The 15,252-nt window shown below is 37.3% G+C and overlaps 1 protein-coding gene across 1 annotated transcript in view; it reads left to right on the top strand.

Moving 5' to 3' along the window:
* Nucleotides 1-15,252, top strand: part of LOC110447526 (hemicentin-1-like) — an 89,077-nt gene that overhangs the window by 59,226 nt on the left and 14,599 nt on the right. The window contains exons 42-54 of the mRNA XM_021493293.1: nucleotides 1,969-2,098; nucleotides 3,510-3,641; nucleotides 5,474-5,661; nucleotides 6,753-6,834; nucleotides 7,244-7,415; nucleotides 7,812-7,909; nucleotides 9,095-9,265; nucleotides 9,546-9,716; nucleotides 10,309-10,479; nucleotides 11,101-11,271; nucleotides 12,781-12,951; nucleotides 13,303-13,467; nucleotides 13,913-14,059. Coding sequence (XP_021348968.1) covers nucleotides 1,969-2,098; nucleotides 3,510-3,641; nucleotides 5,474-5,661; nucleotides 6,753-6,834; nucleotides 7,244-7,415; nucleotides 7,812-7,909; nucleotides 9,095-9,265; nucleotides 9,546-9,716; nucleotides 10,309-10,479; nucleotides 11,101-11,271; nucleotides 12,781-12,951; nucleotides 13,303-13,467; nucleotides 13,913-14,059 — 1,969 coding nt within the window. The remainder of the gene's footprint in view (nucleotides 1-1,968; nucleotides 2,099-3,509; nucleotides 3,642-5,473; nucleotides 5,662-6,752; nucleotides 6,835-7,243; nucleotides 7,416-7,811; nucleotides 7,910-9,094; nucleotides 9,266-9,545; nucleotides 9,717-10,308; nucleotides 10,480-11,100; nucleotides 11,272-12,780; nucleotides 12,952-13,302; nucleotides 13,468-13,912; nucleotides 14,060-15,252) is intronic.

Below are 15,252 nucleotides of genomic sequence, written 5' to 3'. Positions count from 1 at the left end.
GTCAACTTTTTACTTAAACAACTTCTTTTCAGTAACCAAAAGGCCTAGGATAATGATATTTGGCCAGTAGCATCCTGGAATCAAGGGCTACCAAGTTTGTTCAAATGAATGACCTTCATCCATTTTCAAGGTCACAGGAGTCAAATATGTTAAAATCTTTGAACGACTTCTTCTGAAGAACCAAGAGGCATAGGGTGATGATATTTGGCCAGTAACATGCTGGGATGAAGGGCTACCAAGTTTGTTCAAACAAATGACCTTCTCCCATTTCCAAGGTCACTGGGGTCAAATATGTCAAATCTTTGAACGACTTCTTCTGAATAATCAAAAGGCCTAGGGTGATGATATTTGGCTTTTAACATGCTGAAATTAAGGGCTACCAAGTTTTTTCAAACAAATGACCTTCACCCATTTTCAAGGTCACAGGGGTCCAATATGTTTAAAACCTTTAAACAACTTCTTCTCAGTAACTAAAAGGCTAAGGGTGATGATATTTGGCCAGTATCATGCTTGGATGAAGGGCTACCAATTTTGTTCAAACAAATGACCTTCGCCCATTTTCAAGGTTGCAGGGGTCAAATATGTTTAAAACCTTTAAACAACTTCTTCTGAACTACCAAGAGGCCTAGGGTTATGATATTTTGCCAGTTAGATGCTGGGATGAAGGGCTACCAAATATGTTCAAATGAATGAACTTCGCTCATTTCCAAGGTCACAGGGGTCAAATATGACAAAATCTTTGAACGACTTCTTCTGAATAACAAAGAGGCCTAGGGTGATGATATTTGGCCTTTTGCATGCTGGGATGAAAGGCTACCAAGTTTGTTAAAACAAATGACCTTCACCCATTTTCAAGGTCACAGGGGTCAAATATGTTTAAAACCTTTAAAACTACTTCTTCTCAATAACCAAGAGGCTGAGGGTTATAATATTTGGCCTGTAGCATGCTGGGATGAAGCGCTACCAAGTTTGTTAAAATGAATGACCTTGACAATTATTCAAGGTCACAATGGTCAAATATGTTTTAAACCTTTAAACAACATCTTTTCAATAACCAAAAGTCCTAGGATGATGCTGTTTGGCCAGTAGCATGCTAGGATAAAGGACTACCAAGTTTATTCAACTGAATGACCTCAACATATATTAAAGGTCACAGGGGTCAAATATGTTTAAAACCTTTATAAACGACCTCTTCTCAATAAGCAAAAGGCGAAGGGTGATGATATTTGGCCATTAACATGCTGGGATTAAGGACTATCAGTTTTTTTTCAAATAAATGACCTTCACCCATATGCAAGGTCACAGTGGTCAATATATGTTTAAATCTTTAAATGTTCTGTATAACCAAAAGATCCAGTAATGATATTTTGCAAGAAGCATGCTTGGTTGGACGATTATAAACTCTGTTCAACCTTATGTCCTTGTTCGACATTCAAGGTCACAGGCATCATATGTTTAAACCTTTAATAGGTTCTTATGAGTCAAACACTGATATTCTGCCTGTAGCTGTATTTTAGTCCACTTTAAAGATTATTTGTGAGATTAATACCAGGTTAGCGATTCAGGCCCATTGGGTCTCTTGTTTTACATCATCCATCTACAGACTTTATTTCTTATCCAATGGTCATGAAACTTCACATACATGTTCACAAACATCTCTTTGAAACAGTTTGTGTTTTGACCTTGTGATGCCATAACAAAGGTCACTTTTACGAAATACCCTTTTACAAATTGTAAAGATTGTTCTGAAACAACTCTTGTATGAGTTGATGTTCAACTTTTCTAAGATCATAATTGCAATAACTAAAAGTATTGTCTTTGAAGCCTTGTTATTTTTAACAGTAAAACAACAACGATATTTATGTACAGCTTAATGAGACAATAGAAATTACTGCAAGGGGAAAATTTCTCATGTAACATTTATCAATTTTAATTTATGTATTATCAATTTTGTTTTAATACTCAGAGGCCCCCATTATCGACCTGCTGCCACAGAGTCAGGAAGTGGTGGTAGATGGGATCATACAACTGTTGTGTGGGGCCAGCGGTGTCCCTTCACCCATCATACGCTGGGAGAAAAATGGACAGCCAGTAGCAGGTCAGATGCTTTGAAGTCTCTTTGTAGGGATAATTTGGAGTATTGTGGGAGTAGGAATAATGAATCACATCAGCTTTTTAATGGGTTTTATTCTCACCAAATCAAAAGTCCATTCATAGTTGCCCAAATTGCTTGGATCATAAAAATATAAGATTTGTTGCAAATGAATCTTAAAACAATTTAAAACACATCTTATTTTGTGATACCTGTACAAAAATTTAATACGAACAAAAAAATGTACTGATGACAATAAAATTGGGAGTTTCAGATATTCGTCTATTTCTTAATCACTAGCTGCTATCAGTCTTCTTTATGAAATCATGTGTCATCTGTAACCAATTAAGAACCACAGAAGCTATTGACTCCAAATTTGTTCCTTTTGACCGCTCTAGAACAGCAGCAGAGAGTGACATCAAAACTTGGTACAAATGTTCCATTATAAGGTCCTAAACAAGGGTTGTTTCTTTGTATGCCAATCCTAAAACCTTGATGGCCATCTTGGCCTCCTATTGACAGAGACATTTCTGACTTCTCCAAAATGGCTACAGCGATTGACTTTAAACTAGGTCCTGATGTTGCTGATAAGGTCACCACCAAGTGTTGTAACTTTCTATTCCGATTTGAGAATCCAAGAAGGCTGTACATACATGCCATTGATTGGCTGAGGTATTTGTTACCTTATCTGAAGAACAGTTGCAGAGATTGTTCCAAAGCTCTTTACCCAAATTCCTTATGAGGTCTTACTCAGTGTTCTCAATATTTTTTGTGTCAATGCTAGAGTCAAAGTTGAATGTCCTGGCATTCGATTGGCCAAGACATTTCCTACTTCTCTGGAACAGCTGCATTGACATCATATTTAAGTGTGACTGTAGTATTAAAGGGATAATTTTATGAAGTAAGTTTAAAAATAATCTTTTCACAAAATTCTTTATGAAAATATAGTTAGATACTCCTTATCAATTACCATTTTTTTCTTGGCATTTTTAACCAAAAATGAATGAAGAAATCCTTAATGGTATAGCTATCTGTTTTTATCGGCAGCTGTCGATGAACTTCTAACTAACTGAGGATGCGCAAACAGTTTTTTTTTTGTAAAGAAAATATATTTCTAGCTAAGGCTTGGAAGTAAAGTTACGCTTTATAGTCAGCAAATTTTCAATTGGAAGACAAGTACAGGCATTTATTTTGAATCAATAGCACCTTTCCAAACAAATTTTCAATCATTGTTATAAATGAGTAATTTACTTTATGTTTAAACCTACTGATATCTTATGTTGTGCACATTTAAATACTCCCTATGGAACCCTCTTTTATAGCCATCAAATCTAAACAAAAAAATAAATTGTATTTTGGGCGATTTTATTTAGCTGTCTATTAAATTGTAATTGATCTGCTGTTCTTTTCTTTCCAGACAAGCAGAACATTGGTGGCAAGAGCTTGTTGATGGTTACCAATGCTAGGAGGGAAGATGGTGGCCTCTACACATGTATTGCTGAAAACCCTGCTGGTATAGCGACGGCGTCAGCAACAGTTCTTATGTCAGGTAGGTCTTAGTTCTCATGTCAGGTAGGTGTGAATTCTCATGTCAGGTAGGTCTTAGTTCTCATGTCAGGTAGGTCTTAGTTCTCATGTCAGGTAAGTCTTTGTTCTCATGTCAGGTAGCTAGGTCTTAGTTCTCATGCCAGGTAGGTATTAGTTCTCATGTCAGGTAGGTCTTAGTTCTCATGTCCGGTAAGTCTTAGTTCTCATGTCAGGTCGGTCTTAGTTCTCATGTCAGGTAGGTCTTAGTTCTCATTTCAGGTAAGTCTTAGGCCTCATGTCAGGTAGGTCTTAGGTCTCATGTCAGGTAGGTCTTAGTCCTCATGTCAGGTAGGTCTTAGTTCTCATGTCAGGTAAGTCTTTGTTCTCATGTCAGGTAGCTAGGTCTTAGTTCTCATGCCAGGTAGGTATTAGTTCTCATGTCTGGTAGGTCTTAGTTCTCATGTCAGGTAGGTCTTACTTCTAGGTCTTAGTTCTCATGTCAGGTAAGTCTTAGGCCTCATGTCAGGTAGGTCTTAGGTCTCATGTCAGGTAGGTCTTAGGCCTCATGTCAGGTAGGTCTTAGTTCTCATGTCAGGTAAGTCTTAGGCCTCATGTCAGGTAGGTCTTAGTTCTCATGTCAAGTAGGTCTTAGTTCTAGGTCTTAGGCCTCATGTCAGGTAGGTCTTAGTTCTCATGTCAGGTAGGCCTTAGTTCTCATGTCAGGTAGGTCTTAGTTCTCATTTCAGGTAGGTCTTAGTTCTAGGTCTTAGTTCTCATGTCAGGTAGGTCTTAGTTCTCATTTCAGGTAGGTCTTAGTTCTAGGTCTTAGTTCTCATGTCAGGTAGGTCTTAGTTCTCATTTCAGGTAGGTCTTAGTTCTAGGTCTTAGTTCTCATGTCAGGTAGGTCTTAGTTCTCATTTCAGGTAGGTCTTAGTTCTAGGTCTTAGTTCTCATGTCAGGTAGGTCTTAGTTCTAGGTCTTAGGCCTCATGTCAGGTAGGTCTTAGTTCTCATGTCAGGTAGGTCTTAATTCTCATGTCAGGTAAGTCTTAGTTCTCATGTCAGGTAGGTCTTAGGCCTCATGTTGAGTACAAAGGTAAGTCTGTTTTAGACTTTATATGAGGTAGGTCTTGGTCATCATGTCGGACAGATCTCTCTTATTTCTCCCCAGTATCCTTAGTATATATACCTGATGCAACAAAGGATGTGATAAATGGGATATACACTGGAATCAGTGTTTTGAATCACCTTTGGGATGGTCCTTGGCGATGTCTTGGTAACTAAGACAGGTAAATTTAAACTGGCCGCTTAATCAGCACAGATAATGAAAACCGGATCATGATACAGATTTTACTTGTGTATTCTGGTAAAAGATTGTGCGATAGATTTGCAGAATAGTTCTTTTGGATTTGGATGTGGGTGTGTTTGAATTGTGCCAAAACAAATCAGAGCCTTTGCCCGATACCATTAAATTACACTGATAGCATCAGTTTGCGAATCGTAGCAACATTGCAGCATGGTACTTTTGAAAGGCAATTTCTTCAGTAGTTAACAGTTAACAGATTTTTAAAAATTGGTTCAAAGCACAGCTGGGCCAAGGGGATTCAGTTTTAATTTTATGATTTCAACAAATTAATTTTAAATTATCTCTGCCAATAGAATTCATTTCCAGGTTAACTGTTTAAAGGCTCGAGATCACATGTATTTGTTTCATTGACTGAATGCATTATAGATCATTTAAGTTTACATAGAAAACACTTGAATTGGACATTACCAAAGTTGACTAGACCCTGATTACAATTTCTGTAAGTCTGATTTGAGCATGAAAATGTAATAGTGCATTTTACTGTCACAGTGCCACCCAGAGTAACAGTTCCTGATGGAAACGCAGTGGTCAGTATAGCAGAGAAGGTGATGCTGACCTGCTCTGTAGGGGGAGACCCTCAGCCAGATATCTACTGGACAAAGAATGGACGCCCAGTCCTGTATAATGACCGCATCATGGTGCTTCATAATGGCTCACTTGTAATTTATGATGCCACGGTAAGTTGTTAACATTAAGACCATTCCAGCATTTCAATCATCCTGTTTATACACCTCAACAATGGGGGGCATACCATATTTCACCCAATAAGCACTTGGGGCACTTGAATTAAATTCTTTTTGAAATGGGGACCCGAATAACAATAATTTTCAATGCGAATACTTTTGTCATTCGCTCAAAGAGTATAGTCTGGAAAACAGTTTGTCGGGAAAACATTTAAAGTATGATAATGTAAGCTGAGATCCGAAGTTGAATGTGAAATCTGCACTTGTTTTCTTCCATCCTTTGTCATTTGGTATTAATCAATGCGACTGATATTTTGTTGGAGAGATGAGATTTGCTTGTCCAGACAGCTTTTACCTCGATCAGGTCTTCATAGATCAGTATTATGACAAGACGGTGTGTTGCATATCACACAAAGGTACACACCCTCAATGTCAAGGTCATAGCAAAGGGTCAAATGTCATTCACTGCTCCATCTGCAATTTTTGCAATCATTGAGCATTTTGGGCTAAAACATTTCAGGAATTATGACTAGGATAATTTTCACACGACTCTTAACAGGTCTGTCCAGTCAAGGAAGAGGCATTAACATCCCAAAATTTTATAGATACACAGTGTGTTACACATTTAATATCACCATCAAGGTCAAAATCGCAGTGGGGGTATAGGTTTGTGAGCTTCCATTTACTTTGTGTTTACTTTTTACTCATTCGACAAATTGTAAACAATAAAGGTTGAATATTTTACGTACAGGTAATTTACATCTATTATGTAGAGCCAGAACCACATTTCTTGGCATGTATGGTTCCATTGATATCTTTCTGATCAGTTATCTTTCAAATATTTTAAGATTGACATCCGTCCTTAAAATGACCAAAGTTGACTTTTTCCTTGTGTATACAAATAATCTGCCAGGCACAAACACATGAATTCCTATCAAGTTAACGGTTTTAATCTCCCATCTTTGATTGGAACTTTTACAATTTTGTAGTCTTCTAAGAATGTTTTCGTACTTTTCTGAGTGACAAAGGCTGATGAATCTGTGCTCAAGACAGAACTGTATTTAACCAAAATTTATCGACAACAGAGTTCTGATGCTGGAGAGTACAATTGTGTGGCCACAAATGATGCAGGGACATCAACAGGTGTTGCCATGCTGACTGTCAATGGTGATTATATCTTACATCCATTAGTTTCATGGACTGATTAATTTTCTAAAGTACTTTAATATTAAAACACTTTATGACCAGGAATGATTGGGGTAATCTAAAGTCAGCTTGAATTGTCTGCCTATTGAAAAATCTTTTTAGAACAACTAATCTCTCAGTCTATGATCATTTCCTTTTAATTTTTAAACGTTAACCACATCATATGTAGAAGCACGTATGTATCCAGATTACTGAAAGATTTCATTATTCCTTTGAAACATGCTATGGCTAATCACTATCATGTGTATTAAATGAACATGTCTATAAAATATATTAGTACCAACATACTGATGAGTGGGGTATTAGAGTTAACCTTTAGCTTATAGAAGAACAAGAAAAGGATACATATTAATTGATTTGTGTGTTTTAGAACCTCCACAGTTTAAGATTGAGCCGAAGAACACAACAGTCAGTATGGGGGATACCATCATGATGAACTGCGTCGCAGAAGGGGAACCAGAGCCTAACATTGTGTGGCAGCGGTCATGGCAGGATATTGAACCAGAGGAGCGGCTCACGATACTCCCGAATAACTCACTCAGGTATTATTGGGTCCTACAGCATTAATTTGTACTACCTGTGCTAAAGTAAACATAGATTCAATCACAGCTTGCTATCACATTTGTATAAACAAAATATGACATTGACACACTTTGAAGTCACAGATGTGAGATGTGTTTTCCAACCGGATTGAATAACAAGTGAGGGATACATGTACAGAAGAGCAATCGGGATCGGGACTGTTGTTTGTGATGTGTTATCATGAGTTCCTAGCAACATACATTTCTCAAAAACTGCAGTAAGTTTAACTGGGTCTATTTTTCATGATAAAAGCTTTGACAACAAAAGTTTAGAATGCATAAAAGAAAGAAGCTCTAAGATAATGGACTTGTACCGAATCAATGAAAACCATTAACATTGTTGATATCCTATTCCAGAATTATTGCAGCCCAGGTGTCAGATTCAGGAAAGGTGCAATGTAAGGCGAGTAACCGTGAAGGAATCACTGTTGTTGAGGCTTACATCACTGTTGTTGGTGAGTATGATATAGGGCGTGACTTTTTTTACTACCAAGTGCTCCCTGTCTATAACGACAACTTGATCTTCTAAGACTATTTTTGCCCTAAGTGTTGGAAACTGTTTTTTCCAGCATGACGCTAGTTTTGATAAAATTATTTCTGAGAAGAAAACCATACCTTAGGGAATTTATATGAGAAATAATAAAGATGAAATAAACAGTGAATTGAGGGTGAAATTCAGTGGGTCTAGAGCGAGATTTGAACCCAGGACTTCAGATTGTTATACTATTGCCCTAACCGATTGAGCTACCTTGTAAGCGGAAGTGTTCTGTCCAAACTTTTCTAGTTATATCCAAACGGAAGTTAAGGGTAGATTACTATATATAGGGAAAACTTAGTGCAGTGGGACAGGGAATGTTTTTTTTAGACAGATTATATGTACTCTGTTGGCCATGGTGTTAGCTAGTAGTGTAGATTTCCCCCCTTTCATTCTCATATATATGCCCACCTTTGATGGAATGTATATTAATATCATCTTGATTATACTTTGCATTTAACTCCATTACTCTGATACTAGAAATTCAACTTTCTTCAGAAGTTGATAAATCTGGAGAGAAGTACAGCAATATATCATATGTTGTTCACTGTGAATTACACTTACTCATTCTTTGATGTAGACAGTCTAGCTCTTTTTCCTTCGAAGTTGGAAAGTGAGTGGTCATAGGTTTATGTTTTACAAACATTTTCTTTAGGTTATCCCTTTTGATGAAATATTCCTGTGTTTTAGCTGTTGTAACAGCATGTGTGAATCACAATGAGTCAAACGTTGTCAGAAATATTTTATGACTGGGAAGATTTGTGTAATGTGGATAAAAAGTCTGTACCTGTATATCATTATGTAACTGAGACTTAGCAGACAAACATTCATAGCAAAATACAAACTAAGAGGCACTGATTCTGTTGGGTGTCAGTAGAGATCACAAATAGGAGTTCACAAATAGGGGAATTCAATCTGTCAGCTAATTTTGTTGCAGTTAGATGTTTGAAATTTGGATACATAAAGATACAAAGGTGGGATATTTGACACACTCCATTTTAACATATATGCAGGTGTCTACTTGCCACTAGACTAAGTAAAAGATATATATATCATGCAATAAATCTATACAAACAGCTGTATTTTGTACTGTATTTATTTTCAGTACATGGCCGTTACTCGGAGTGGTCAGAATGGGGTATGTGCAGCTCTACCTGTGGGATAGGTATCCAGTTTCGTGCCCGCACCTGTACTGACCCTGAACCTGTCAATGGCGGTAGGAAGTGTATTGGCTCCTCCCTAGACTCCAGGACCTGCATCATGGCAAGCTGTCCAGGTAAATCTTATCACAGCATCTTTATTAATCAAATGAAATTTTGAGGTTTCTGCTTCAGAAGGTTTTTAACTTTAATTTCTTGACAAGTTGTTTAGCAGTTACTACATTCTTTATATATTTACACACACATTCTATTCCAGAATATCGTAATTATTATTTTCTGTTAATTAACATATTTACATTACATCAAAGCAAACGTATGAGCAGTATGCAAAATTTTATTCATGTTATGAAATAGCTTAGCTCCTGCTTTCAGTTTCCATGTATTTTACACTTGTAGTAAATGGCGAGTGGGGTAATTGGCAGGGCTGGACTGAGTGCAGTGCTACTTGTGGAGAAGGGGAGAGATTCAGGACGAGGTTCTGTGACAACCCAAGTCCAAGGGATGGTGGACTTACCTGTCAGGGCGATGATATACATTATGACGTGTGTGGATCCCGTCCCTGTCCACGTATGTCATCACTATGAGTGTGCCATGTACCAAATACCACTGGCAAATTGTTACCCTCAGAGGACACTGGGATCATGTTATCCATCTGTCTCTTTAGACAGAAATTTGTTTGACATCTTGTACACGACCAATTTCACTAGAATTTAATACATATGCACCTATACATATCATGTGCTTGTGCAAAAATGTAATATCCTCAGCTTTTGAGGGATTTCTGTCCTTACGTTTATGTCTGGCTGGTGATCATACAAGGACCTGCATTGATGTGGTAATCTGTAGACAGGTCAATTTTTATCATGTTAAGTTTTTTTTATCAAACATCTTGATAACATGCAGTACAGAATGCTATTGCCAAAGTGATTAATTTTCTGCGAGTGTGTCCCTGTTATTAATGGTTCCCTTTTATAATGGTATAGTTATGCATTTAAACAGGCATTTCCATTTGTCTTAACCCTTGTTGACTTAGGCTCTTCTCTGTTAGGATAAATGTCTGAAGTGAAAAGGCATACATACTAGTAACATGGACAATTCTTAAACTGTAAGGATTAAAATCATATCACTGATGCAATTTTACATGATATTGTGTCTGTAGTTGACGGTCAGTGGGGGGAGTGGTCAGGGTGGAGACCGTGCTCTGTGACATGTGGGGTCGGATCTCAGGAAAGGACAAGGAGGTGTGACAGCCCAGCTCCTGCCTACAGAGGACAGTCCTGTTCTGGTGAGGCACTGGACAGGCAGCCCTGTACTGCTCGCACATGTGAAGGTATGTATGTAAAAAGTATAACGTACAGAAAAAAACTTTGAAATGAGCTTCTTCTTTGCTGTGATAATCACTCCAAAGTATGTATTCCAGGTGCTACTCTTATTGTCAATGTTACTGTTACTTTTTTTCTGGAAAAATAAAATAATTTATGCATCTCAAATTTTGACAAATCTTCATACAAGTGTTAGGTAAGGTATGGCAATACCTTAAATCAAGGTATTTCAGGGTGATGCTATGGAGGTCAAGGTCACTGTTATTATATCAAGAAAAATATTGAGATTGCTATACGGTTCTGTTCCTTTGTATGTACAGATTGGAACCACTTTGTCATCACTCAAGTGACTTATAATTAGTCTCTTAAATGTCTTCTATAAAACTTCATACAGGTGTTGGGTATGAAAGAATGTTGAATGTATGGTATGACATTATCATCAAATATACTTTCCTTCAAGCATATCTTTGATCTCCATTTAGTTGTTTAGTATGGAAAGTGAGCTAACAAATTAGATTTTACTAATATATTGTATATTGAGTTCTTGATGAGTTTTAATCACCAGTAAAATGGATTAATTCATGGATTTCCACCTATAAAAATACTACTAGTTTTTTATTTTGTTACAGTGGATGGGAGTTGGGGTTTGTGGGCTTCATGGTCAGGATGTTCCCAGTCATGTGGCGGTGGAACCCGCACACGACAGCGTGTCTGTGATAGCCCTGCTCCGCAGTATGGAGGAATGCACTGCTGGGGAAGAGATCGCCAAGTGGACTATTGTAATCCAGAAAAATGTCCAAGTTAGTTTGATTCTACGTGTTTGTGACGTATTTTTATTACAGACATGTAAGTAAGGAATCACAGAATTAGTGAGATATGGCAGTGTGACTGCTATGGACAATTATGGCCATTTGCTATGTGCGATTTTTATGGAAATCAAATCTATCAAACGACATCATGAAATAGTCTGACTTTACCATTATCAAAGGTTGTGCTCAAGTTATGAACTGGGAGAGAGCCCTTGAATCAGTTGATTTATCTGCACTGTAATCTCATCCTTAGTCAGTGGTCAAAAGAAACCTTTGTGAACATCACTGTCCTTCCGTCTATCTGAAGAGTTTGTCTATTTCACTTGGAGTAATTAAGCAGAGACAATATGCATGTACATCTTGAAATGACGGAGGTTTAGTACATGAAGTAGGTCACTGTTGCCTATAGTTTGACCTTTGACTTCAACTTAAGTTTTTCTGGGGTATATCTTCTACACTATTTCACCAGGACTAACCACATTTAGTATGCAGGTATATCTTTCTTTAACAGAAGGCTCTTTACAAGAAGGAAGTCTCTGTGATATATGCTTTGATCTTTGACTGTGTCATTTGATTTGTTTTGTATAAAGCATATCTCCTATACTATTTAACCAGGTTTGACCAAATTTAGTATGCAGGTTTATGTTACGATGGCATCATGCAGTTTATGAAAAGTATGACACTGTGATATATGCTTTGACCTTTAATCTCATTTGTTAAAAAAGTTTGTCCAAAGCTTAACTTCTAAACTGCTTCTCCTGTAGTAACTAAATTTGGTATGCAGCTATACCTGAGATGACTAAATTTCTGTACCACGAGCAAGTCAGTGTGACATTATTTTGACCTCTGACTGCAATCGTTATTTTTTTTTTAACATGTCCTATATCAGTATAATTGATTACAATAGGTTGATCCTGTGATAGGTGTACAGCTTTGTAAATAAAGTTATCATTACCAGTGGGGAACTATAGATTGCATTGCTATACTTTGCCATGTTCTCTAGTTGTGCATGCTCTAGAATGCGAAAAGGATCAGTGAATCTACCATGTAACATGCCCCTTGAAAATCAAGTCGCAACACTTGGTTTGCATGATCACTTTGGTACCTGTAGATGTGGTTGTTCGAGATGAGAACAGACATATAAAAACCTACCACAGGTACATACATACCAGCAACATTTTATGCTCTTTCAATGGTGGGTGCCATTAAGCCTCTTTAGACTTGTATAGTTGATATACTAGACTAGATGTATGTACATCACATGTACATGCTACTATATAGCATTTTTTTTTCTCCATGACATTGATGCTCTTCTCTTAATTGCTATTTGTGAAGTTTACAAACGTTTTAGTACAATGTTATACTAGTAAAAAACCTTTCCTTTTTAGTTAAATTTAAAATGAAATATTTCTGATGAAATATGGGTAAGTTTGCCATATTGTAGAAAAATCTATGATTTGTTACAGCAACATAATAAAAGTAATTAATCCTTCATTGCAGGGCATGGAAACTGGGAATTATGGGAGAGCTGGGGGGCATGTTCTGCCAGTTGTGGAACAGGCATGAGGAAACGGTTCCGAACCTGTACCAACCCTCCACCTAGTCGTAATGGCAGACCATGTCTTGGTTCAGGAGAGATTACCAAAACCTGCAACACAATTTCCTGTCCTGGTAAGTAAATGACAAACTGAACAATTCTGTTTATTTTTGCATTGTTGTTAAATGATTGAAAACATTTTATGGTAGCTGATATCTCCTTATATGGATGTCATTCATCCACATTTCATTCATACTGTAGTGACGCCATTGTTGCAATTGGATGCGTAAAAATGAGACCACGCCTATTTTGGAGAAATATGCAAGAATAAACCTACGTAAAAATTTGCTGTAAAACTCATCTCTATTTACCTTTTGGGAACCTTTGATTTGGCCGTCATTTTTTTTTTCTTTTTTTTCATGAAATATGTAAAATAGGTACAACCTAGTTATATATCCATATCAATTTACTTGTGTTTGTGATAGTGAACGGTGAGTGGAGAGACTGGTCATACTGGTCGCCATGCTCTGTGACATGTGGAGAGGGGTACAGGGAGAGACAGCGCCAGTGTAGCAACCCTCGACATGGCGGCAGCTCCTGCCAGGGCAACACTATACAGAGGGATGACTGTGTCCTGCCTGCATGCTCTAGTATGTATTTTTTTTATGTATTTTAATGGCTTCAACTAAAATTAACCTGTCAGCATTTAAATCTCAATACCCGAAATGTCCAATCCAATTCTAAAGACAGTATATACAGGTATGTATGTTGTGTTGCTTTACCTGTATTATCAAGTCTCCAATTACACAGATAATTCATTAATTAAAAATTTACCAACCAAACTGTTTACTGCTCATGTTATTCCATTTAAAATATGTGTAAATTAGAAAATATTTTTTATGACTTCTACTCAACCAAAAAAATAAAAAAAGAAACCAACTGAATAATTTTGATTAAGCCCCCACTTTGATTTATTGTATGACTTGAAATATATGCATCATTAGATGGAAATATTTACATAATAATGCAGCTCATGTTTTTTTTTACCTTGAACTGAAGTGGGTCTGTTTTAGTGAATATGTTGACTTATTACAGATTTCCCACGGCGGGCGGAAGGTAACTTGGTAGGTTACATAAACAGCATAGACCTACCTGATGCCACTTTGAGTGCCACCATTACCCCCACTGACAGCGGTACAACCTTGGTGGAGGCCACACTGCACAACGTGCCACAATCTATTGGTAATTTCTGTTCACTGCAAAAGTTCACTGTACAGTGAACCACTTTATTGATAAGCTAAGTTTACTATGTGTGACATAGCCTACTGGAAAGCTTAGTTTACCAAGCACCTCAGTCTATTGATAGGCTAGATAAGCTACAGGTTCACTGTACATTGTGTCAGTCTATTGGTAACCTGTAAGTTCATTGTAGTGTGCTGAATCTGTTTGATAAGCAATGTTCACTGTCAATGTACTGTTAGTGTACTATNCTATGTACCACAACCTATTGGTAAGCTAGGTTCACTCCGTGTACTACAACCTATTGGTAAGCTAAGTTCACTATGCACCACAACCTATAGGTAAGCTTAGTTCACTATGTACCACAACCTATTGGTAAGCTAGGTTCACTCCGTGTACTACAACCTATTGGTAAGCTAAGTTCACTATGCACCACAACCTATAGGTAAGCTTAGTTCACTATGCACCACAACCTATTGGAAAGCTAGGTTCACTGTCAATGCACTACAACCTATTGGTAAGCTAAGTTCACTATGCACCACAACCTATAGGTAAGCTAATTTCACTATGCACCACAACCTATAGGTAAGCTAAGTTCACTATGTACCACAACCTATAGGTTAGCTAATTTCACTACCAGTGTAAAAAAAACTATTGGAAAGCTAGGTTCACTGTCAATGTACTACAACCTATTGGTAAGCTAATTTCACTATGTACCACAACCTATTGGTAAGCTAATTTCACTATGTACCACAACCCATTGGTAAGCTAATTTCACTATGTACCACAACCTATTGGTAAGCTAAGTTCACTCCATGTACCACAACCTATTGGTAAGCTATGTTCACTCCATGTACTACAACCTATTGGTAAGCTAATTTCACTATGTACCACAACCTATTGGTAAGCTATGTTCACTCCATGTACTACAACCTATTGGTAAGCTAAGTTCACTATGCACCACAACCTATAGGTAAGCTAAGTTCACTATGCACCACAACCTATAGGTAAGCTAAGTTCACTATGCACCACAACCTATAGGTAAGCTAAGTTCACTATGCACCACAACCTATAGGTAAGCTAAGTTCACTATGCACCACAACCTATAGGTAAGCTAAGTTCACTATGCACCACAACCTATAGGTAAGCTAAGTTCACTATGCACCACAACCTATAGGTAAGCTAAGTTCACTATG

This window comes from Mizuhopecten yessoensis, unplaced genomic scaffold (genome assembly GCF_002113885.1).
Source record: "Mizuhopecten yessoensis strain PY_sf001 unplaced genomic scaffold, ASM211388v2 scaffold3459, whole genome shotgun sequence".
Taxonomy (NCBI): Eukaryota; Metazoa; Mollusca; class Bivalvia; order Pectinida; family Pectinidae; genus Mizuhopecten; species Mizuhopecten yessoensis.
Note: the sequence above shows the minus strand (reverse complement) of the source record. Positions and strands in the feature narration are given on the sequence as shown.